Source organism: Plecotus auritus (assembly GCF_963455305.1).
Source record: "Plecotus auritus genome assembly, chromosome: 3".
Classification (NCBI taxonomy): domain Eukaryota; kingdom Metazoa; phylum Chordata; class Mammalia; order Chiroptera; family Vespertilionidae; genus Plecotus; species Plecotus auritus.
In genome coordinates this window covers 9,250,037-9,274,688 of record NC_137772.1, presented here as the reverse complement: position 1 = coordinate 9,274,688, position 24,652 = coordinate 9,250,037, and the positions used below count along the sequence as shown (strand labels likewise).

Here is a 24,652-nt window from a genome sequence, read left to right as displayed (position 1 = left end):
GAAACACACCCAGTTCACGCCCTGGTTAGGGCAGCAGACTAGCACTCAAATCCAGCCTGTTCGGCATCGCTCAGCACGAGACAACTGCGCAGGCGCCCAGCAGCGGGCGCTCCAGCCCAGGCTTTGGATCCGCCTCTTTGCTGAGAGCCCTTTGACTTTTCGGCTAGGGGTCCTCCCCTTTCCGGTTCCCGAGCCCGGAGCCCTGAAAATTGGCGCAGGCGCGGGTGGGAGGGAAAGCTCGGCAAATCTTTGGCGTCGGGGTCGTCAGCAGCCGGTTGTAAGACGTGGACTCCAGCTCCGCATTTTGTTGTATGCCAGGCCGCGTTTTCCCTCGCGCTCTAGGACGGGGAGGGAACCCTGGGGGGCGCTGGTAAGTAGGCCGGGGGCGGGGCGTGGTACGTGCGCGTGCGCGTGCGCGTGAGCGTGCGCTCTTCCCGGATTGGCTGCTCGGAGCGGCGCGGGTGTTGGCGGGAGATTCGTGGGCTCCGCGAGCTGGGAGAGCCGCGGTGGCCGGGATGGCGCGGCGAGGCGCGGGGTAAGTGCTGAGGCCCCTGGAGCGCAGGCCCGAGGCCGGTTTTATCTTCTCGTCCTACCGCGGTTTGTGCCCCTGGCAGCTCTGCCGCTAGCGAGGCGCCCTGGTTCTACCATTGCGTTAGTTATTCCGGGTGACTCAGGGCCTCGGTTTTCCCGTCTGTAAAATGGGAATAATAACCCCCACCCCATAGGATTGCCGTGAACCTTAAATGGGGTTACGGTTTAAAACTGCCCGGCGCGCAGGAAAGAATGGTAGCTAGTGTTAGCATTACTCTGTGTGGGTGAGTGTAAAGTAGACTCAAAACACTTTGAAAAAAACTATCCAGCAAATACTGAGTGCCTGCTTCTTGCCAGACATTTCACTCTTGCGACGTGTGCTCTGGCTAGTAGTCAGTATTCTTTTCAAAGCCCTCGCTGTTGTTGTTTTTTGTAACACAAACCACAGGTCTTAAAGCTGAACCACATCCTGGCGGGGTTGGGCTTGGGGGGACAACAAAGCTGCCACTTTTTATATAACATTTTTACTTATATGTTATATATCACTTTATTTATGTATTTATATGTAAACATTTTTCCCTTTGAGACTCATAAAATCTGTTCATCCCTCCTCCCATAATGCACTGGTGTGCATACAGCAAAACTTTTACATATAATATCACAGGGGTTTCCATTTTTTTGAAATCTCGCCCCCCTCCCCCCTTGCCGAAGGTAAGAAAGAAACGACCATTTGGGGGAGCACAGTTAAGGCAAGAGACAGGGGAAAGAGTTTAGGTGAAGAAGCTATGCATCTGGCTTCTAGTCCTGTTTGTGTTTCTTGACTGTGACCACGGTAAGTCACTTAACTCACTTGCACCCCCACATCATTAACTATCATAAAGTGGACACCTGTCTGTCTCCTTTGGGTCTGAAAATCAGATAAAGCAGTGGTTCTCCAAGTGGGGTTCCTTACCCAGCAGCGCACCGGGAACTTGTTAGAGATGCAAATCTCAGACCCCGTCCCAGACTTAAGGAACCCCACACTGTGGGGCGGGGCCCTGCAGTCTGGTTTAGCAAGCCCTCCAGGTGAGTCTGATGCTGGGGTTTGAGAACCACAGCTTTCAACAGTTTTCCAACTTCTTGCTTACTTCGATTAACAGGAACATCGCAATTAGTACGCACACGTGCTCATATATAACCAAAGGTGTGTGCAGCCTTTTATAAATGCAGCCTTTTATTCTCTTGTATGTCCTTTTTAAAAATGCTGGTGAGATGGGGGCTCTGCTTTCTAAAGCGATTTTGTCATCACCTGAATTTCATTGGGTGCACGCTGTTCATGCAAGGAATGAGAAATGGAATTTGGAAAGAAAATGTTTGGAAAGGGTTGCAAGTTATGGTGTTTTCCCAGTTATTTTAAAAATATTTCCTAACTTTTGTGTGTGTGTGTGTTTTTTGCTGTTTAATAGTGCAAAATATTCCAAGGACACTGTAGGAAGAACACGTTCCACGGGAGATGTAAGTTGTCTTTTTCTGTTTTCATGTGATTTTCCTCATAGTGGACAGTACAGGTAACTGACATTGGGTGGGAGCCTCAGAGCCACGGAGAGGTCACTGGGTCAGCTCCGTGATTTGTTGTAGTGACAGAGTGTTTTCCTCTTCCTGCTGCTTTCAGTGTAACGGAGAACATCGTTAATGCTTTGAATCTTTTCCCTGACCTAGCTTGGTTTTATTTTCATTCAGATAACTGGCGCTGTTTAAAAGTGTACAACTTTCTGTATGTTGCTGTTTTCCTTTGTGGCCATTTCTCTCTGTATTACAGTTTTAAACAACTGTGTATGGTTTCACAATATTCCACTTAGTCCACATTATAGCTTTACTTTAAGGTGGGGTTTTAGACTAAGTCTGTGATAAAGGCAGGGACATTTCTTTAACACTTTTATTTTTTTTTTAATATATTTTATTGATTTTTTACAGAGAGGAAGGGAGAGGAATAGAGAGTCAGAAACATCGATGAGAGAGAAACATCGATCAGCTGCCTCCTGCACACCTCCTACTGGGGATGTGCCCGCAACCAAGGTACATGCCCTTGACCGGAATCGAACCTGGGACCTTTCAGTCCGCAGGCCGACGCTCTATCCACTGAGCCAAACCAGTCAGGGCTCTTTAACACGCTTGATAGACAATTTCAAATTACTTCCCAGGGTTGTCCGTTGGCATTGGCAATGCACGTTAAGACGTAGGAACGGTGTAGGAGGGTGCCTGCTTTCAGGGTGCCGGTCAGGGAGTCCTCTCTGCTCTCTGTCTCGCCCTGGCTGCCTGTCTGTCTGTGTGGTCTGCCTGCTGCCCTAAGGCCCCCACAGAGGGATGCTCTGCAGGGGGGCCTCAGCTCTCCACTCCCAGCAGCCCTAGGGTGCTTGTTCTTCGCATGGATTTCTCTCTGCCTTGAAGTCCCGTGTGCAGGTGGGATTTCTCTGAGCTCTGCCACCCTGCTCCCAGCCCCCGTTAGCTGAAGTCCCGAGTGCCTGGGATGGGTTTCTTCAGCTCCCCTGCCCTCCCCTCCTGTGGAAGGCAGCTGTGCGCTGGGCCCCTTAGCCTCAGGGGGATGGAGGATCTGCCTCTCCTGGGGCATTCCATCCCAAACACTCCTTGAATAATCTTCAGGGGGTGGGGGGCCTGTCAGTGATCAAGTTTTTGTTTTGTCGGCTTTACTCCATCTTGTTCTTACCTTCCACAATTTCCTCATCTGTTTTCCAGAGCTACTATGGAAGTTTTTCTCATTTTCTCCGTTTGGTCTTTCGTGAGGATTTTGGATAGCAAACTGCATGGGGCTAAGTCGTATATTGAACTGCAAACCCTTGACTCTGCTTCAATCAGGAGTTCTAACCTGGGTATCCTCAGGACTGTTGATGACCCTTCAGAACTGTGGGGGTGTTCTGGGTCGAGGCCCGTCACTTTCTGTAGATCAGGAATTGGCACACTGTGGACCGTGGGCCCCTGCTTTTGTCCAGCGCTGCAAGCTAAGGCTGGTTTCCACATTTTTAAATGGTTGAAATAAGTAGGAAATAGCCCATGACATGTGAAAATGTATGAATTCAGATCTCAGTGTCCATAGTGAAGTTTACGGCAGCAGAGCCACGCTTACTCTTCCTGCGCTGCCCCGAGCTCTCACATGCTAATGGCTGCGCGGAGTCACTGTCACAGGGGCCCTGCGGCCTGCCAAGCCTAATGTCACTGCTTTCTGGTCTTTTATGGGAAAGTGTGCCAGCTCCTGCCTTAGATGCTCAGAGGAGTCTGTGTGTGTCTCCCTCCTCCACCCCCACCCCCACCCCCACCCCCACCCCGCTCCCAGAAGCGTGAAGAACTGCTTCTTTAGGCCGCAGCGATAGCAGGGGAATCCTTGCTAATAAGTCGATCAGTTTTGTGCTGTTCTTGTTCGTAAAGCCAAGTCAGTGACTGACTCCATTCACTTTTAGGAAGCCGGCCAGCCCCACAAGCCCACTGACGTGTATGATTTTTCTGAGAATTCTGGAATCTTGAGCATGGGCAGGATGAGTGACAATGAGAAAGATGAAGAACCTTATGAATCCTTTGGTTAGTATTTCAAACCTTTATCCTAAAAACTTTAAAGTAGTTGAAGCAATAACATTCATTTTTATTACTAGTTAGTAATAAAAAGATCGAAATATCTTCAAATATAAAACTCAGTTCTCTGCATATGAATATAATGTTCTGGGCAGTCTTGGTGATTTGAATTAACTTTTCTCACTTCTGAGTACATTGGAACTAAGAACTCTATCAGACATTATCAAAGTAGAACTCTTCTAGCAGCATCTGTTCAGCCAGTCATATCAGGTAGCCTCGTATAGTGTCTGTAAGGGGCTTGGGTTTAGGGAGACGAGAGGGGTAATTTCCCCTTTTCTTAAACTCAGTGAGGCCGAGGATGCTGCAGAGAGCCAGGGAGAGCTTCCCTGTCCCGGTGGGAGAAACGGGCTGGTGCCTGGCTGCCAGCGGTGTATCCGGAGGGACAGCTCCTGTCCGCATCACTGCCCACTCCAGAGGCCAGAAATGGTACAGAAAGGGGGGTTATCTTTTCATGGTTGAGTTCTAAGAGTCCAGTTTGTATGACTGGTTACATAGGGAGATTCAGGATTGATCTATTTCTCTTTTTTTCCTCGTTATCCCCATCAGTAAATAAATCCCTTTGCCTAGTGGAGGCCAGTACAAAGTATACTGCTAACTTTAAAACCGTGCAGTTGGTGATAAGTTCATTATTTAAGCAGCTGTTTGAAAAGATGTGCAAATTTGCAGTGTCATGCTAAAATTTGAGCATGAAGAAATGTTTGTTTGGCTCTCATCAGCATCCTTCTGCCGCCATTCAGCTCCACCACCACGGCCACCAGCTTCCTTCCCCGGGTCCTCCCACCTGCCCTGAGCCCCGCCCTGCCAGCTCTCCTTTGAGCCCTCTTCCTGAGCACAGCATCTCCGCCTGTGCCTTTCCACCACGGCCGCTCAGTCTCCTCTACATCTTCTTCCTTATTCGGGTTAACTTTTTATGTCAGCTCAAGGCTCTAGCGATGCGGAGAGAGGAGGGGAGGGAGGGAGGGAGGACTGGAGTCTCTCCCAAAGGGCCATCAGTCACGAATACTGAGTGCCCACCCTGAGCGGGCACTTGGCCTTGGAGTTGATAGTGCAGTGAGCGTGGCTCCATCAGGGGAGGAGAGAGAATGTCAGGCTTCCTGTTTATGTTATCTTTCCTCTCACTGAGGCATTTCCATGCAAGTACAGGGGTACAGGCGATCATTGATAAATGCCCACTGACGGCTAATCTGATGTGTATTTATGAGTGAGATGGTTTACATTTTTCATTGTTGAGGTGTGAGATCAAAAACATTTGGGAAGCAGGTGGTGTAATTGATTTTGTTCGCCATTTAAACAAAATTACTTGGTGCTCCGTTGTAAAGGAACACCCTTAAACCTGCCCAGGCAGACTTTTAACGTTGCGCTTTCATAATCTTCGTAGAGCCTCCTTTGCACAGCACTGCTATCTACACTGATGAAGCTGAGCTCTCCAAGCACTATGGGTCATTTATCCCTTCAACTCCGCAGGGAAAAGAAGCAAAAAGAAGGTACGCTTGTATTCCAGCACTTGTTTATTTTATTCATAGTTAATGGGGTTTCTGAGCTCTTTAAGATGGGACCCACCCCCCACTCCCCTCCCCCCAAGATCCATCGGTCTGTTCCATGCTTCCATGTCTCTGGAGAATTATGTGTTCTTCTATGTTTTTTACTCATTTGACCAATATGAATAGATTTACTATATTAAACCATCTTTGCATTCTGGGATAACCTTTTGGTTTGACCTCCTTGCTGATCTTAAAATTTTTTTTTTCCTTTTTTAATGTTTTTTTTACTTAGTATTTTTTTCTTTCCTGCATTTTTAAACTTTGTGTCATTTTTTGGGGGCTGTATCTCTGGAAAAAATAGCATTGAAGTAATGTTTGGCTTCTTTTTTTAAAAAAATTATTTTTTAAAAATCTTATTTTCATAAGAACTCTTAACATGAGATCTACCCTCTTAACAAAGCTGTAAGTGTACAGTGCAGTGGGTTAACTATAGGTACAGTGCTGTTCAGCAGATCTTTAGAACTTAACTGAAACTTCATGCCACTTCATGTCCCAGCCCCTGGCAACCACCATCCCCTTCTTTGATTCTGTGAATGTCCTGTTTTGGATCCCTCATATAGGTGACGTCATGCAGTATTTGTCTTTCTGTGGCTGGCTTACTTCACTTAGGATCATGTCAACCTCAAATGCTTTTACATGTGCACCACCTCAGGCCTTCGCATGTACCAGTCCCTGTGCCTGATTGCTCTTCCTCTGTGTATCTGTACGGCTTGCTCCTCTGCTTCCCTGTAGATTTCAAGTGTCAGCACAGCGGTCCACTTGGATAAAACTCATAGAAAATACCACCTTTCTTCACCATGCATCTTTGCTGCTCTTTTTCTTACAGTATTATCTCTACCCAACCAATATTTTATGTTCATTTTTAAATTTGTTCATTGTCTGTGTCTCCCCAATAGGAGCATCTTTTTTATTTTTATTTTTTAAATATATTTTATTGATTTTTCACAGAGAGGAAGGGAGAGAAAGAGAGAAAGTTAGAAACATCGATGGGAGAGAAACATCGATCAGCTGCCTCCTGCACACCTCCTACCGGGGATGTGCCCACAACCAAGGTACATGCCCTTGACCGGAATCGAACCTGGGACCCTTCAGTCCACAGGCCGACGCTCTACCCACTGAGCCAAACTGGTTAGGGCAGGAGCATCTTTTTTAAAAAAGCAGGACTTCTTTCTGTTCACTGCTGTTCTCTGGGTGCCTAGAACGTGACCCTGAAACACGATAGGCATTCAGTGAATATTTGGATTCATTCCTTATTCCTAGTGTCGTGGTTAAGGTGACTGGGCCTCAGCCCGTTGTGCTGATTCAGATCCTTATTCTGCCACTGTGAAGTACTTGACCTTGGGTCAGACATTGCCTAAGACATTAACTTCTAGGCTCCTTCATCGGGAAAATGGGGTAATAATACAACCTACCTCACATGATTGTTTCAATATCAGTTTATCCTCTCAGGCTTTTAAAACAGGTTGACATATGATAAAAAGTTTTTAGTATTATCTCATTTTTTATGAATATATTGCTTGTGTAAAGAGATCCGACAAGCATACACTGAAATGTTAGCTTTAACTATCCTATGTAAGAATTGTGGAAATTGCCTGACCAGCGTGGTTCAGTGGTTGAGCATCGACCTAAAAATAAATAAATAAATAAATAAAACAGGTTGGCATATAATAAACTTTCAAATGGTAGCTTTTTATTTTGGCATTTTCCCAACAAGCATTTATTGAGCACTAAGTACCAGGCTTTGTATTAATAACTCAAAATGGCCATAATCCTGTCTTCCTGGAGCTAATGGAGCAGGAGGTACTAACGAAGAGTCACTGGCAAATCACTCGGGAGGGCGTGGCGCTCTGAGTTGGCATTAGGTGGGTGAGCGGTGGGGAGAGGAGCCTGTGCAGGTGGGTCCTGATGGCACTGCCAGCTGTTGACCAGCAGAGGGCGGTCTGAGCAGCACGCTCTGGCTGCGTGGCCACCTCCCCGTCACATTGTTGATCTCTTCCCTAGCATCACCTTCTCTGTCACAGCACATTCCGTGAGCATGCCAGCTGTTTCACACCACCATGCTTTACATTTGCTTTTCCTTCCACCTTAAATACCCTTTCCTGTATTGCTTTGCCTGGAAAAGCATTTTCAAAAGTCAACTCAAGTGTCATAGCTATGATGTCTTTCCTCATCCCCAGCCGTCCGTCCTCGTCTTCTCTGTCCATTGCTTGCTAAGTCATCACTTGGCATTATCTTTGGTCTTCCTGCCACACAGGGAACCTTTAAAGGAAGACTCTGAATGTTTAAAGTAATTTTATTCTCTGTACTCTGCTTATTGAGATTGGTGTTAAATGTTTGTTGTGTTGAATTGAATGCAAAAACTGAAAGAACTCATCTATCACCTGCAGTTTAGGGTTACTTTTTCTAAGGACAAAAGGAGTATCCCACTTATCTCACCCAGTGATGGGCCTGGTGTGTGCAGATTTGCTTTTAGTACAAGTGATAAGACCTGGGCTTGCTGAACTTGGAGGAGGGTGCAGTTCTCAGATGTGACCACAAGGTGCTGCTGTAATGGGACACTCAACAGAGCTTGCCTACCAAGGATAAACTGATGTGGCAGATGACCAGAACCTATTGGAAGGTGGCATCCCACCCATGACAGGCGGGAAATTTCACTAAATGGAGCTTATTTTCTTGTTGGGCAAGCAACTTAAAACATGTAATGAAAATGAAATGTGTGCAAGATATTGATGGCTTATTCTTTGGTACAGTTCGAACACTTCTGAAATTGAAGAAAGTGAAAACGAGTCTGTAAAAATTAGTGCAAAAAAGGTATGTCGGAGTGTTCTCTTTTCTACCTTAATTTTTAAGATAGTTCATATCCTACTTAGATTGGATGACAATAGAGAAAATGTTCCATAAAATAGTTCATATCCTGTTTAGATTGGATGCAGATTAAAAAAAGTTCTGTAGCAGTGTTTTTCATAGAGGAAGAGTATTCTGTTTTAGAAGGTCCTTTTTAAATAAGTGAAATGTTTTTATATCTGAAGTGTTTTCCATGACAGGTCTCATATCTCCATGTCCCTTGTCAGTTTTAACGTTCATGTAATGTGTTTAGGTCGTGATTTACAAAGGCAGACCAATGTACTGGGAGTATTCGGAGCTTTCTTTCCTCGAGGTTTCCTGTCCTACCCCCTGATCATGTCATCCTCCTGTCCCATCTTGAAGTTTAGAAATGGGAAGTGTGGGCTTGATGGGTAGCTACTGTTGTAAGAATGGTAAGCATTTGTATTTTCTAAAGCAGTAATGCTGTTTCTTGACATAGAGAGGAAGAAAACTCAAGCCCATTAGTGATGAATCTGAAAGCTGCAATGAAAGGGATAAACCAGCAGAGAAAATAGGTAGCCAACAACCTGAAGCTGTGTCGTCTTCAGAACTTTCGGAGAAATCAGCTGAACTTGGCACTTCTAAAAAGGTAGGACCTCCTACTGCCATCTCCTCTGCCGAGAAAGACCTGGCAACAGGAAGTCGACTGGTACGAGTGTCTGCCATTTCCTTGGCGAGAAAGAAAAGTTGATTGAAAAACGTTTAGGAGGGTCCTAGCTGGTTTTGCTCAGTGGATAGAGCGTCGGCCCGAAGACTGAAGGGTCCTGCCTGGAATAGATTCCAGTCAAGGTGTGTGGGGTGCATACAGAGAGGCAACCAATCAATGTGCCTCTCTCACATCTCTGTTTCTTTTTCTCTGACTCCCCCTCCCTACCACTCTCTCCAAAAATCTATGGAAAAATATCCTCAGGTGAGGACTAACAACAAAAAATGTTTAGGAGGAAAATAAAACATTTCTCTTTCCTCCAGTTTTTAAGAGACTTTTTATATCTTTTATTATAAAACTTTTTATTTTAGAGTATTTATAAGGTATGGAAAGGAAGATAAAATATCCTACAATTCTATCACCCAAATTTGACCTTCAGTTTTTTTACTAATTTTCTCTCATTCTAAGTAGGATCATGTTCTCATTTAGTATTCTAGAATATTGTTTTAATGAGTGCATGCCATTGTATTCATGGTAGGGCCATAGTTTAGTTTCTTTCTAGTGACTGGTTGCATTTTTTAAAATTTTAAGTGCTTTGATGAATTTCTAGCTAAACCTTTGTGTGCGCCCTTGATCATTTAGAAAAAATTGCTACAAGATTTCTTGGACATATGTGTTCTCTTAAGATTTTTGACATGTAATATCTTTTTTTTCTTTATTGATTAAGGTATTACATATGTGTCCTTATCCCCCCATTACCCCCTCACCCCCTCCACTCATGCCCTCACCCCACTAGTGTCTGTGTCCATTGGTTAGGCTTATATGCATGCATACAAGTCCTTTGGTTGATCTCTCCCCCTTACCGCCACCATCCCCTACCTTCCCTGAGGTTTGACGTTCTGATTGATGCTTCTCTGCCTCTGGATCTGTTTTTGTTCATCAGTTTATGTTGTTCATTATATTCCACAAATGTGTGAGATCGTGTGCTATTTATCTTTCTCTGACTGGCTTATTTCACTTAGCATAATGTTCTCCAGTTCCATCCATGTTGTTGCAAATGGTAAGAACTCCTTCTTTTTTACCGCAGCGTAGTATTCCATTGTGTAGATGTACCATAGTTTTTTAATCCACTCATCTGCTGATGGGCACTTAGGCTGTTTCCAAATCTTAGCTCTGGTGAATTGTGCTGCTATGAACATAGGGGTGCATGTATCCTTTCTGATTGGTGTATCCGAGAGATGCAAATCAAAACGACAATGCGGTACCATCTCACACCTGTCAGAATGGCTATCATCAACAAATCAACAAATGACAAGTGCTGGCGAGGATGCGGAGAAAAAGGAACCCTCATGCACTGCTGGTGGAAATGCAGACTGGTGCAACCACTGTGGAGAACAGTATGGAGTTTCCTCAAAAAACTAAAAATGGAACTCCCATTTGACCCAGTGATCCCACTTCTAGGACTATATCCCAAGAAACTGGAGACATGTAATATCTTTTGATTAAGCTCTCAAAATGCCTTTGCCAGCACCTTGGTTGTGGCCCACTGAAATTGATTTTGGAACTGCTGGAGAATAAGGCACTAAGTTGTAGTAATTTATTATAGCCGCCACAAGAAACTAAAACACCAACCAAGCACTTTTTCCTTTTAGTTATGTGCTTTTTGGTTCACTTTCTGAGTTTCTTGGTTTTTTTTGCCTAGTGTCCAATGCCTAAATAAATTGCCAACCCCACCCCCATTTTATAGTTGTTTGTGGCAAGAGCTGTTACTCCATCGTAACCTGGAAACAGCTGATTCCACACGTTATCTTAAATAATAAAAGTTCAACTTCCTCCAAAGCAACCATTGTTAAATACCAGCTGAAAGGTTTTTTTTGTTTTTTTAAGTATATTTTTATTGATTTTTTACAGAGAGGAAGAGAGAGGGATAGAAAGTTAGAAACATCGATGAGAGAGAGACATCGATCAGCTGCCTCCTGCACACCTCCTACTGGGGATGTGCCCGCAACCCAGGTACATGCCCTTGACCGGAATCGAACCTGGGACCCTTCAGTCCGCAGGCCGACGCTCTATCCACTGAGCCAAACCGGTTAGGGCTGAAAGGTTGTTTTTTGGGAGGTTGGGGAAGACAGTTTAATTTCTTTCAGTGTGTCCTTATATCAGTTTAGATAATTTATAGAATTCAATAATATTAACTTAGAAGTACATAAGAATTATGGCTATAGTAGTAACTGACAGTGTTTGGTAATACTGTCTTAATCCTCTTAAGAAAAGAAAACAGCGTTTGTGAACTTGCTTCCCAGCAATTGTCATGAGCTTGTCTCAAATAAATCTTATACTCATACTGCCCCCCCCACAAAAACAAAAAACTTTTCTTAAGTAAAATTCTTTGCTGTGTTATTTTTGTAGAAAACTCAGAAAAAGAAGGCATTTCGTGGCAAAAGAAAGAAATCAAGAAGCGAAGCCATGGACTCAGGTACAGAGAGTGGGTTATGTTTGACAGCTACTCAATAATTCCATTTGAAAATCCTTAATTCCTTACATTAATTAAAAACATGTGCCTTTGGAGTAACTTTTTTCCCCAGCATCTATCATGAAAATTTTCAACAAATAACAGAGGTGAAATATTTTACAATATATATTTATATACTCACCACCTAGATTTTTCTATTAAAATTTATTCTTTTTGCTTTGTCAGCTATCCATTAATCCATTTTAATTTTCCATCATATAGATATACTCATTTCAGACATAATTTAGTATGTGATTTTTTTTCTATAAGACTTCCTTCATTTAGCATAACTTTTTTCAGACTCATCCATTTATTTTGCATCATTTTTATTCACCCAAAAAGCTTATTGAAAAATGTTTCAGAGGAAAATAAAGCATTTTCTATTTACTTGTTTTTTTGTTTTGTTTTGTTTTTAAAGTATTACATATAGTAGTACATATATCTCCTTTTTTTTTTCATTGACCTTCCCCCAGCCTCCCCTAACCCCTGTCGCATGCCCTCATCCCACCCCACCCAGTGTCTTGTGTCCATTGGTTGTGCTTATATGCATGCATACAAGTCCTTCGGTTGATCTCTTTGCCCCCTCCCCAACACTCCCCTGCTTTCCCGCTGTAATTTGACAGTCTGTACAGTGCTTTACTGCCTCTGTATTTATGTTTTTGTTTATCAGGTTATAATGTTCTTTATTTTCCATAAATGAGTGAGATCATGTGGTATTTTTCTTTCATTGCCTGCTTATTTCACTTAATATAATGCCCTCCAGGTCCATCCATGCTGCTGCAAATGGTAAGAATTCCTTCTTTTTTATAGCAGCGTAGTATTCGTGTAGATGTACCATAGTTTTTTAATCCACTCATCTGCTGATGGGCATTTGGGCTGTTTCCAAGTCTTAGCTATGGTGAATTGTGCTGCTAAGAACATAGGGGTGCATATATCCTTTCTGATTGGTGTTTCTGGTTTCTTAGGATATATTCCTAGAAGTGGGATCACTGGGTCAAATGGGAGTTCCATTTTTAGTTTTTTGAGGAAACTCCATACTGTTCTCCACAGTGGCTGCACCAGTCTGCATTCCCACCAGCAGTGCATGAGGGCTCCTTTTTCTCCGCATCCTCGCCAGCACTTGTCATTTGTTGATTTGTTGATGATAGCCATTCTGACAGGTGTGAGATGGTACCGCATTGTCGTTTTGATTTGCATCTCTCAGATAATTAGTGACTTTGAGCATGTTTTCATATGTCTCTTGGCCTTCTGTCTTTGGAAAGGTTCTATTTAGGTCCGTTGCCCATTTTTTTATTGGATCATTTATTTTCCTTTCATTAAGTTGTATAAGTTCCCTGTAGATGTTGCAGATTAAGCCTTTATCAGTGATAACATTTGCAAATATGTTCTCCCATACAGTGGGGTTTCTTGTTGTTTTGTTGATGGTTTCTTTTGCCGTACAAAAGCTTTTTATTTTGATGTAGTCCCATTTGTTTATTTTCTCTTTAGTTTCCATTGCCCTAGGAGCGGTACCAGTGAAGAAATTGCTTCAGCATATGTCTGAGATTTCTCTGCCTGTGGATTCCTCTAGTATTTTTATGGTTTCCCATCTTATGTTTAAGTCCTGTATCCATTTTGAGTTAATTTTTGTGTATGGTGTAAGTTGGTGGTCTAGTTTCATTTTTTTGCATGTATCTGTCCAATTTTCCCAACACCATTTATTGAAGAGACTGTCTTGACTCCATTGTATGTTCATGCTTCCTTTGTCAAATATTAATTGAGCATAGTGGTTTGGGTCAATATCTGGATTCTCCTTTCTATTCCATTGGTCTATATGTCTGTTCTTGTGCCAGTATCAGGCTGTTTTGAGAACAGTGGCTTTGTAGTACAGCTTGAAATCTGGTATTGAGATCCCACATACTTTGTTCTTCTTCTCAGGATTGCTGTGGCTATTCGGGGTCTATTTTTATTCCAGATGAATTTTTGGAGAGTTCTTTCTAGGTCTGTGAAATATGCCGTTGGTATTTTAATGGGGGAGTGCATTGAATCTATAGATTGCTTTGGGTAGTATGGACATTTTAATGATGTTGATTCTACCAATCCATGAACATGGTATGTTCTTCCTTCTGTTTACGTCTTCCTCTTACTCTTTTTTCAGTGTCATGTATTTTTTCCGCGTATAGGTCTTTTACCTCCTTAGTTAAGTTTATTCCTAGGTATCTTAATTTTTTTGGTGCGATGGTAAATGGGATTGCTTTTTTAGTCTCTCTTTCTGTAAGTTCACTATTGGTGTATAGAAATGCCATAGATTTCTTGGCGTTAATTTTGTATCCTGCTACATTGCCGAATTCATTTATTAAGTCTATTAGTTTTTTGATGGAGTCTTTCGGGTTTTTTATGTACAATATCATGTCATCTGCAAATAAGGACAGCTTTACTTCTTCTTTTCCAATTTGGATGCCTTTCATTTCTTCTTCTTGCCTAATTGCAATGGCTAATACTTCCAGTACTATGTTGAACAGGAGTGGTGAGAGTGGGCATCCCTGTCTTGTTCCTGTTCTTAGGGGAAATGGTTTTAGTTTTTGCCCATTGAGTATGATGTTAGCTGTGGGATTATCATATATGGCTTTTATTATGTTGAGGTATGATCCTTCTAGCTCACTGATGCAGTCCTCTGCTTCTTCTAGTCTATTCTATTGAGTTCTTTACAGCAGTGATGTCATTTTTCATTTCTTCTTGGTTCTTCATTTCCTCTTGGTTCTTACACATAGTCGAATTTGTCTTCCATTCTTTTCGTCCACCTTATAACCATTTCTCTGAATTCTTTCTCTGACAGGTTGCTTGCCTCCGTTTCATTTACTTCCTTTTCTGGTGATGCCTGCTTTTCTTTCATATGCAGGCTGTTTCTTTGTCTCCCCATGATCTCTCTTCTCTGGGTGTCTGGGTATGTAGTTCTCTCTCTCCTGCATTGATTTAAAGGCACAAATACAGCACAACCAGGTACAACGCACAAGGCACTGAACAGAAATGTATTCATGATATTAATAACCCCAAATAAAGGTGACCACCAGAGAAAGGCAAATTAGAGGATAGGAGAGAAAGAAGAAGAGGGGGAAAAAAAGGAGTGCAAAAATGAAATCGGGAAAAGGAAAAAAAAAAAGAGAAAAGAAAGAGAATAAGAAAGAAGAGGGGAACAAACTATATATATGGGGAGAAAACTCCAATAGAACAGCCACTAATCCCAACAAATGCCAGCAACAAGTACCTGGAGATGAATACAAACTACAAACAACAACTAATATCAAGTGAGACGAGGGAAAACAGAAGCAAAAAACAAACCAAAACAAAAAAAAAAAAGAATAAGCAAAACAATCTCACAAACAAGCATAAAAAATTGATATAATCAACAAGCAAACAACAAAAGGACAGAGAGAAAATTTTTTTGATAGTGAAGACAGAAGAAAGGGGTGTGTATGGACTTGGAGCAGGGGATTGGAAATTAGATATATAAGTAGGGTGAAATTTTAACGGGGGGTAAAAAGAAGGAATAGGGAAAATCTAAAGCAGGAAAAGGGTAAGAGAAACAGGACACAAAAGGGGAAAAGTGAGGAAGAGAGTGATGGCATAGGGTAAAGTTGAGATAGAGTAAAATGACACTAAAGGAAAGATGAAAATAGAATGTAGAACACTAATGCCAAAGTAAGATAAAGAGAAAATAAAATGACACTTTTTTTAAAAAAAGGTAAAATAGTAGTAGTAATAATACTGATTGAAAATAAAAATGTAATAATTAAAAAGGTAAAATCAAGTGAGGAAAAAAGAAAAAAAATTAGTTTCTTAAGTAAAAGATGAAAAAAATAAAAATAAAAAATGTGCAGTAGTGAAGGTCATTCACTTCCTCTACTGTTCTGTTTGGCACTCCTGTTTCCTAGTCAGGACAGTATTGCAGTTCCCTGCGTTCCACTGTTCCTCAGTGTTGTAAGCCAGTGCTGACTTTTAAGCAGGCAGTGTGTCTTAATTTCTTGTATTCCTTTATTGGTGTTTACACAAGAGTCAATTTGTGATTCAACCCCTGGGTGGCAGTGTTTCTGGATTGACCTCCAGGTCTATGGGTCCTCTCTAGCCAGGGCTTAGATCCTGCTTTCCCTGTGGCACTCAATACCAGTTTGTGGTAGTGGGTTAACCCAGAGCTGGTTCTCTGATGGTTATTCCCTGCTCTGATCCCCAGATTCCAGAAAAACAACTTTGCCCTGCAGTCTCTTAGGGTGTCTCCAGTTGGGTGATCCTATGTATTGGGCTTAGTAATCAGAAGCAAGGATTTAAAGAGGAGGGGAAAAAAAAGCCAGTGTAAGTGTGCGAACTCCAGGGCTGCACACAAGTCTGTGCAGTCTTTATTTCCCCCTTGGGTCTAAGCAGCCGGCACACTTTTAAAATTTTTAGGCTGTCCTTTTGCGTCAGATCAAAATGAGTTGCTTTTTAGAGTTCCCTTCTGTTAGCAGCTCTGAGGACTCCCTTCCACATTCACGGATCACGCCAGCTCCAACAGCCACGGATTTTTCTAGGCGCAGACTTCCCCCGGTCCTCCAGCTCCCACAGTGCGCTTGTTTCTTTCTCCTGCTGGGACCGCTCGAGCCCTCACCTTATTCCAGGCGAAATCTGACCTTTCCATGGTGGATTGTAGAGCTCCTCTGAATCCGCGTGTTTGTGCCAATTGGGGACCGGCGTTCTGGGGTTCGCAGCTGTTCGGTGGGTGCCGTAGTTGTAGATTCTCTGGGCTTTTCAGGTTCCCGACAACATCCACTTTCCCCTTCAAGATGACATGGTCTCCGCGTCCAAGCCAGTTGCTCTGGGAGGGAACCCAGCAGCAGTAGGGGCTGCCTGGTCAGGGGAGCCCCGTCTAGCAGTTCCCCACAGTCTCCTGGAGTATAGCTGTCCCTCAACTCACCTACAAACACTCCCCATGGGACCACACACTGTTCCTTTGTTTTCTCACTCACACACTATCTTGCAGTCTGCCTTCCTGTTGGCAGCCATCTTCCCCTGATCTTGCCACCACTGTAACTCTTAAACACTAGCCTCAGTTTTTTTTTAAGGAAAAGTTATATATTTTTGTTATAAAAACGATTATTTTAGAAAATTTATAATACATAAGGAAAATAAAATCATAATTCCATCGCCCCAAAATAACTACCATGTTTTTTGTATTTTTTAATACTTTTATTGAGCTTTTCTCATCTGAAATGGGATCATATTCTCATCATATTTCACTATATCCTAAGTATTCTACAGTGCCATTTTAGAAGATATTTTGTTCAAGAATGTGCTGTAGTTTTGTTAAAGGGATTGATGTCCTATATAATAAAAGCATAATATGCAAATCGGCCGAATGGCTGAACATTGGAATGACCATCCAGGTGACCATCTGGGACCACGTTATGACACCCACTGGCGCCAGTCCAGCCAAGGCAGGTGCGGTGTGATTGGTTGGGGGCCCAGCCATCGCCCCACAATCGCCCTGCAGAGGGAGGCTTGGGCCACAAGCTGGCGGGGCGATCAATTAGGGGCTCTATGATTGCCCCAAAGAGGGAGGCCCAGGCCACTGACTAGTGGGCTGTGGTGGATGGGTGGGGCCTCCTTCTGCGTGGGAAGCCCAGGTCCCTGGTGCCGGTGGCTGGAAGGAAGCCCGGGTCCTGGGTCCCAGGTGCCAGAGTGAAGCCGGTGCCGGCAGCTGGGGAAAGGAAGGCCTACTCTTGCACGAATTTCGTGCATCGGGCCTCTAGTGTATATATAACTACAAGTGTCTAAATCAGTACACTGAGCATCTGTTTGGGATCTAGAAGTGGCCTATTAAGTAAAGAAGAAAGTATGGCTAAGAGAGAAGAGCTCTGGACCAGTGGTGCTAGATGATTAAATAAAGGCACAGCAAAGTGATGAACAGGCAGCGCTGCTTCGGGCTGCTTCATTGGAAATGAAAGTGTGGGAGCCACTGAGACAGCAGTTGGGGTGACGGTATAGACAGGGGCTTTGGGACCTGCACTGGGGTAGGAGCAGTGAGTATGTCTTCTCCATATGCTGCTGCAACTGTAGCTAGTGAGCAATTGGTGGGATGATTTTTGTTGTAGGCTTGCAGAGCCCTGGACTAGAGCCAAATTATTGGTAATCCACATATTACATTGGTTTATCTTAATGTTCTAGGTATGTCTGACTGTGCACGTATTTGGTGTCTAAAAGGAAAGAAAAGCAGTGACATCATGGACTTAGATGTTGTTTTGTCAGCATTTGAGAAAATCTTCCCCGAGTATAAGTAAGTGTTGCTGCGTATATGTACCTGATTTCCCTTGAAATACCACTTTTGCTTATCCCACAGCTTTTAATATGTAGTATTTTCATTATTCAGTTTTACAGATTTTTACACTTCCATGATAATTTTTTTTAACCCTGTGTATTATTTAGTGGTATGTTTATATCCAAATAGTGCCTTTTTAATTGATATTTTTGTATTAACCGTCTATTTTAAATATGTTGTCAAATCTCATGGACTGGTGATACCTATTTTTTTAAATAGTGAGGCTTTCTTTTTTGCTTTTTTTTTTTTTTTTTGTTAAACCTCACCCGAGGATATTTTCCCATTGATCTTTAGAGAGAGTGGGAGTAGAAGAGACACAGAGAGAAACTTTGATGTGAAAGAAACACATGGATTGGTTGCCTCCTGCACGCACCCCCCCCCCCCCCCCCCGACCAGGCCAGGGAACAAGCATGCAACTGAGGTACATGCCTTTGTCCGGAATCGAACCCAGGACCCTTCAGTCTGCCAGCCGACGCTCTATCCACTGAACCAAACTGGCTGTGGCTGTGGCTGTGTCAAGATATTTTCTACTTTCCATTGGTATTTCTTTGACCCGTTAATTGTTCAAGACTGTGTTGTTTAATTTTTATATATTTTTGAATTTTCCAGTTTTCCTTTTGCTAATGATTTCTAGTTTTATTCCATTGTGGCCTGAAAAAAAATACTTGGTATGATTTTAATCTTGTTAAACTGGTGGCTTATTTTGTCTCCTCACATGTGGTATGTCATGGGCATGTTCTGTGTGCCCTGCAGAAGAACGTGTATTCTGCTGCTTTTGGGTGGAGTGTTTGTAAAGGTTTCTTAGGTCCTGTCGGGTCAGTGTTCAAGTCCTCTGGCTACTGTGTGGTTATCTGTCATTATTGAAAGTGTTTCTGTGTGGCTGTTCTTGAACTTGCCAGGCATACTGGGACTTTTTAAGTGGTTTGGGGAATGCGCATAAAGGCTTTGGGGCCTGGTATAGCTGCTGAGTTGGTTTCCCTGTGGGGAATGAGGTCTGGGACTTCCTCTTTCACTGTCTTCTAATGCCACTAGAAATACTTGTTAACACGCATTTCATGAGAACTTGGATATAAAGATCTGTATGAAAGATGCAGGCCTGCTCTTGTGCACTCGTCGCTTCTGAAGAATTACAAGGACACTTTACAGGGTCCTGTGTGCCCAGGCCGAGCAGGAGGCCAGCTGCAGCCTGGCTGTGTCTGCTGCTGACTCGGTCCCTGTGTGTCTGCCACTTGCCATGAGGAAGCCAGGCTGGGAGACTGCGCTCTTCTCTCTTGAGCCAGGGTCCTGAGTCAGTTTCTTTTCAGGGTCTGCTTTTTAGTTTTTGAAGAATTGGACAGCTGGCTTTTGGCTCCTTACTTGTTGGTCAATCCAGACGTGTTACACAAGTATTCCTCCAGCTGTTAGCAGGCGGGAAGGTGGGGGCTGAAGTCTGCTGGTCATTGGATCGGGGGCAGGAAGACTGCATGTACACATCACTTGGTATCACCTGCAGACATGGCCAGGGTCAGGATGTGTCTACCCGAGGGTTTAGGGGAAAATATTTCCTGTTCTTTTTCTTTTGTTGAGACATTTCCAGTATTTTTCTAAATATATTTTATTGATTTTTTACAGAGAAGAAGGGAGAAGGATAGAGAGTTAGAAACATCAATGAGAGAGAAACCTTGATCAGCTGCCTCCTGCACACCTCCTACTGGGGATGTGCCTGCAACCAAGGTACATGCCCTTGACCAGAATCGAACCTGGGACCCTTCATTCTGCAGGCCGACGCTCTATCCACTGAGCCAAACGGGTTAGGGCCATTTCCAGTATTTTTAAGCCTGAGAAGGACTGATCATGCCATCCTACATATTCAAAATGCTATATGTAAAATTGTGTTGATGTGATAAGCAAATGAAACACACTCTTTCACAATCCTTTTTTTGATACCTAGTTTGATCCCTTTTTTTAAAAAAAATCTGTTACAGACAAAATATAGAATCTAAAATTTGCAAGGAAGCAGTTGGCAAATTTCATTCTAGTATGAAAGAAGAACTCATCAAAATGGTAAGTTCACTGACACATTTTTTGGTCTAAATCTTTTTTTACTTGTCCCAAGGCAGCATACAGATATTGTTGAAGGACTGCATTTTCTGGCAGTGTGGGAAAGAACTCATTAGAATTAGCAGTATTTCACGTGTTAAAATAATGTGATTATATTATAAACTAACATTTAATTATGGAAAATGTCATGTAGTATTTTGTTTCGTGTAGCTTGCGGAAGTCCAGATGTTGAAAACTCTGAGGAGGAAGAATGCTAAGGTAAATCACTTGTGATTAGAAACTCATGTTGCCGAGTAGACACTTGACTGGGTTTTATGACCTTCCATTTGTATAAGATTTTTATCTTTTTACTCAGGTTTTTATCTGGCTGATCTTGTAAGTTGAGTACCGTTAGTGCACGCTAAGGAAGGGAAATGGCTATGAAGCCCCAAATGGGTGTTGAGTAATGCATATTTATCACTTTTGTGGATGTGAAAAAGCAAAGCCTTTAGAGTAAAGAGCTGTCCCATGTCCCAGGTGAACGGACAGCCTGGGAGAACATGGTTTGAGGGTCAGGAGAGCTCATTTCCTGTCCTGCTTTCCTTCAGAGCACGTGTCAGAAGTTGTAATCACATACTGTTTGTATGTAACATCTCTTTTCCCGAAAAGTTCCATGATGGAAAGAATGGGGTCTTGTTTCCCACTGTATTTCCACTGTACCACAGTATACTTGGTGGCACTCAAATACTTATGAACTTAATTTAATAAAGGAATTTTTGTTACTTAGACGATTTCAGATATTGAAAAGAAAAGGCAGCGTTTGGTTGAAGTCCAGGATGAACTGCTTTGGTAAGAGACCATGAAAAGCCTGAGAACTGACCTAGAAGGATTGGTGACATGTCCGTGGGTTAGAAAATCTGCTGCTGGGCTGCATAAACCCCAGGTTTGTCTGGAGCTTGGAAGCTGCAGAATCGGAGACGCTTTTAGCAAAGGAGAATCCGGCACTGATCTCTCTGCCATCCGATCTCAGCTCTGGGCTGCAGACTCTAGAACCAAACTGCCTGGGGTTTGAATCCCGGCTCTGCCACTACGGCTGTGCAGCCTCGGGCAGGTTACCTGACCTCCCAGCCCTCGTGCCTTCTTTGTAAATAAGTGTAAGACCTACACCTCACAGGGCCGTGAGAACTGAATGAATGAACAGACAGGAAGTGCTGCGTGTTCACGCTTAACGTTCCTGTCGCAACGTGTACCGTGGTGACTCTCATGCAGATCCATTCCCCAGCTTTGGGAGGTAAGCCACTGAGAGAGAGCAGTTTCCCAAGGCCGCACGCTTTCCATCCAGGCACTGGGGTTTCCCCCACCCCCCGCCTTGGTTTTTGGACCTTGGAAATGGACAAGATTTTGATAGAAAGGGCAAAAAGAAGGCTTTCTGTCCATGCTTTTGCCTGTCTATTCCCGCCTGAGGCTTTTAATTCCATAGTTCCCAAGACCTAAAAGTGAGTTTTAGGCTATATAGGGCAGCGGTCACCAACCTTTCAGACCTCACGGACCACCAGTGATCCGCGACCACCAGTTGGCGACTGCTGATATAGGGCATATTCTTCTGTGGACTTCATTGCGCATCGTATTTCAGACTTTTAAATAGAAAATCTAGAATCTTCCACACATTCATAATTTCAGAGCCAAAGATGCCTTAAACAATCCAGTCCGCCGCCCCTGTTTTTTCTAACTTCGGTCAGTATACCTACAACTCAGGTTCACACACTGACCTGGCAAGGTAATTCTGTCCTCTCGAACTACTGTACAGTCAGACTGGTGACACGGCCACACACCAGCCTGAACAACTAGACACGTTTACTTTCTTACACGTGTCCAAGAGTGTGGCTTCAACAGTACGTAGGAGCTTCAGAAGGCAGCAGGAGCCTGAGTCGTGGTGTGTTTTTTTTTTCTCGCTTTAGTTTAGAACCACAGCTGAAACAACTACAAACGCAATATGATGAACTTAAGGAGAGAAAATCTTCCCTGAAGAATGCAGCGAATTTCTTATCTAATTTAAAGCAGCTTCATCAAGATTATTGCAATATTCAGGAGAGACAACCAAATGTAAAGGAAACGGTAAGTTCAGTGTTTACTTTTCACGGTGCTTCAGAAGCTGGCCTTGCATGCGAGTACCAGAAGCTATGAGGACTGGAGAAAGAGAAACGTAGATGCAACATAACAGTCAACTCAAAACAGCATCGCTCTAAATCCTTGAAAATGTGTTCGTTCATTGCTGCTTTAGCTATTTAATCAAGGCTAGAGGAGTAGAGAAGACTCCTGAAACACCGATTTTATAAAGGTACTAGAGGCCCAGTGCACAAAATTCATGCATGGGTAGGGTCCCTAACAGCTGCTGGCTGCAGTGCCGGCTGGGGCCTGTTTTTGTTCCGCGCTGCCCCCTGGTGGTCAGCACACATCATAGCAAGCGATCAAACTCCCGGTTGGTCGAACTCCTAAGGGGACACTTTGCATATTAGGCTTTTATATATATAGATTATATATAGAGATTTACATTTCGGAGAACTGAATCCCAATCAGGGAAGTAAACTGTTTGTACAAATTTCAAATGAACAACTAGGCTTTATTATAATTGTTATCATCATAAGACCACACAGACATGTTTTAAAGACAGGCCTATGTTTGTAGTATGTTTTTTATCTGAAAAACAAGTCATCCCATAAAATGGTAGGTGTAATATTAGAAATTGAACATAAAAAGGAAATATAGGAGAAAGTGATATATTGTTTTAATAAATTTTATAGTTGCTTCTGGATTTTTGCTGCAGATTTTGGTACTGTTATGAGAACCAGCACATATTAATAGGAATGTTTAAGTTCCAGAAAGAAAATGTATGTATATGTATCATACACATATAGCTTATCATATTTTATTCTTCACTTCTAAATCCAATTTTAAAGTGTATTTTTTTTTAAATTCTCATTTGAGGATATACTCATTGATTTTTAGAGAGAAAGGGAGAGAGAGAAACATCCATCAACTGCATCCCTTACGTGCCCCAACCGGAGATTGAACCTGCAACCTTTTGGTGTGTGGAATGACACTCCAAGCAACTGAGCCACCCATCCAGGTCCAATTTTAGGTTTTGACACTGGTCTAAAAGTTAATTTTCCTGAACCTAAGGTTTATAGATTAGAGATCTGGAAATAGAACGTTTTTATATTATTTTTTTCCTGTGACTGTACCCAACTAGTCTAAAGCTTGTCATTTGGAGTTGGAGATTAGCTACTAAACGTGGAGAAATTGAAATTGAGATATAGTGACTCTACCTTGTTTGAATACACTACTGTTTCTATTATAGCACCTGTCCTTTTTGTTTATAGAGTACAGATACTTGGGTATATATCTTACCTCTTTTCCTAAATTAAAGCTCTAGTACCAAACGTTAGTTCATCCCCTTCACCCCTCCCTGAGAGCAGGTGCCTCTTGGTAGCTCGAACACCTTAGGCTCTCAATGTAACCTAATTCCATTATTATGTGAATGGTATAGTCTGGCAGCTTTTCTGCTCAATTTTCATTTCTCAGAAAATCACATTAAACAACAATCATAATTATAAAGTTCTGTAAGGGGAATTTACTTCCTCTCCCATAGATACAGTTTATAACATGAAGTTTGGCTTTGTTAATTATTTTAAAATCAAGAGTTGGGTTTTGTTTTCTATTTTACTTTGGGTTTTTATTCTAATTTTCTTAATCATTAAGAAATTTGGATTGGCAACTTTTAATTTCTCCAGGTGATGGCTTTTTTCCCTCATGAACTTTCATTTTTATGGGCCTGGTGTGCTCATTCCATCGGGTCTTACAGTGAAAGTAAATCTGCCTTACACTTTCTGCTTAAAACAGGACGAGATCTAGCGACTTGTTTCCATAATTCAAATGCCACAGTTCTTTGAACAACTGGTCTGGTATGAGGTCAACTCAAGCCTTGCAGAACAGTTCCCTTGAAACCTACTTATCAATTATGTCCCAAAAAAATGGGTTAAAACGATCCTACCTCAAAAGAGGAGGAGGAGGAGGAGTTAATGTCTAGCTCTATTAAAATCGGCATTTGAGCTATGTGGAACAAACAGGGTTATAATGTAAAAGTTATTAGTATTTGTTAATCAATTATTTTCCTTCAACAGTATGACTCATCCAGCCTTCCAGCGCTGTTATTCAAAGAAAGAACTCTTTTAGGAGCTGAGAGCCACCTGCAAAATATCAACCATCAATTGGAGAAACTCCTTGACCAGAAATGAGACCAGTCTGCTAAACGTGCCTGCCTGGATAAAGATGAGTCCCACGCTCCTGCTGCCTTCCAAAGCCCCTACTTACTGTTGAAGCCACACTCTCGGACACATGTAAAAAAGTAAACATGTCTAGTTGTTCAGGCTGGTGTGTGGCCGTGTCACCAGTCTGTACAGTAGTTCGAGAGGACAGAATTAACTTGCCAGGTTAGTGTTCCTGAGTGATAGGTTAAAATGTTAACACTAAATCCCAGTAGCCATAAAGACTTTTAACATATACATACACAAACTTAAGCTGATGTGCATACA

At 42.6% G+C, this 24,652-nt stretch overlaps 1 protein-coding gene across 1 annotated transcript; it reads left to right on the top strand.

Annotated features, from left to right (window-relative positions):
• Positions 1–441: 441 nt before the first annotated feature.
• On the top strand, positions 442–24,489 carry CENPU (centromere protein U). Its single transcript, XM_080661814.1, has 13 exons — positions 442–535; positions 1,977–2,025; positions 3,984–4,101; positions 5,531–5,636; positions 8,444–8,504; positions 8,998–9,147; positions 11,614–11,680; positions 17,891–17,999; positions 20,006–20,084; positions 20,292–20,339; positions 20,848–20,909; positions 22,019–22,175; positions 24,242–24,489. The coding sequence occupies exons 1-13, from the start codon at positions 516–518 to the stop codon at positions 24,353–24,355; spliced, it is 1,140 nt and encodes a 379-aa protein (XP_080517940.1). The 5' UTR covers positions 442–515; the 3' UTR covers positions 24,356–24,489.
• The last annotated feature ends 163 nt before the right edge of the window (positions 24,490–24,652 follow it).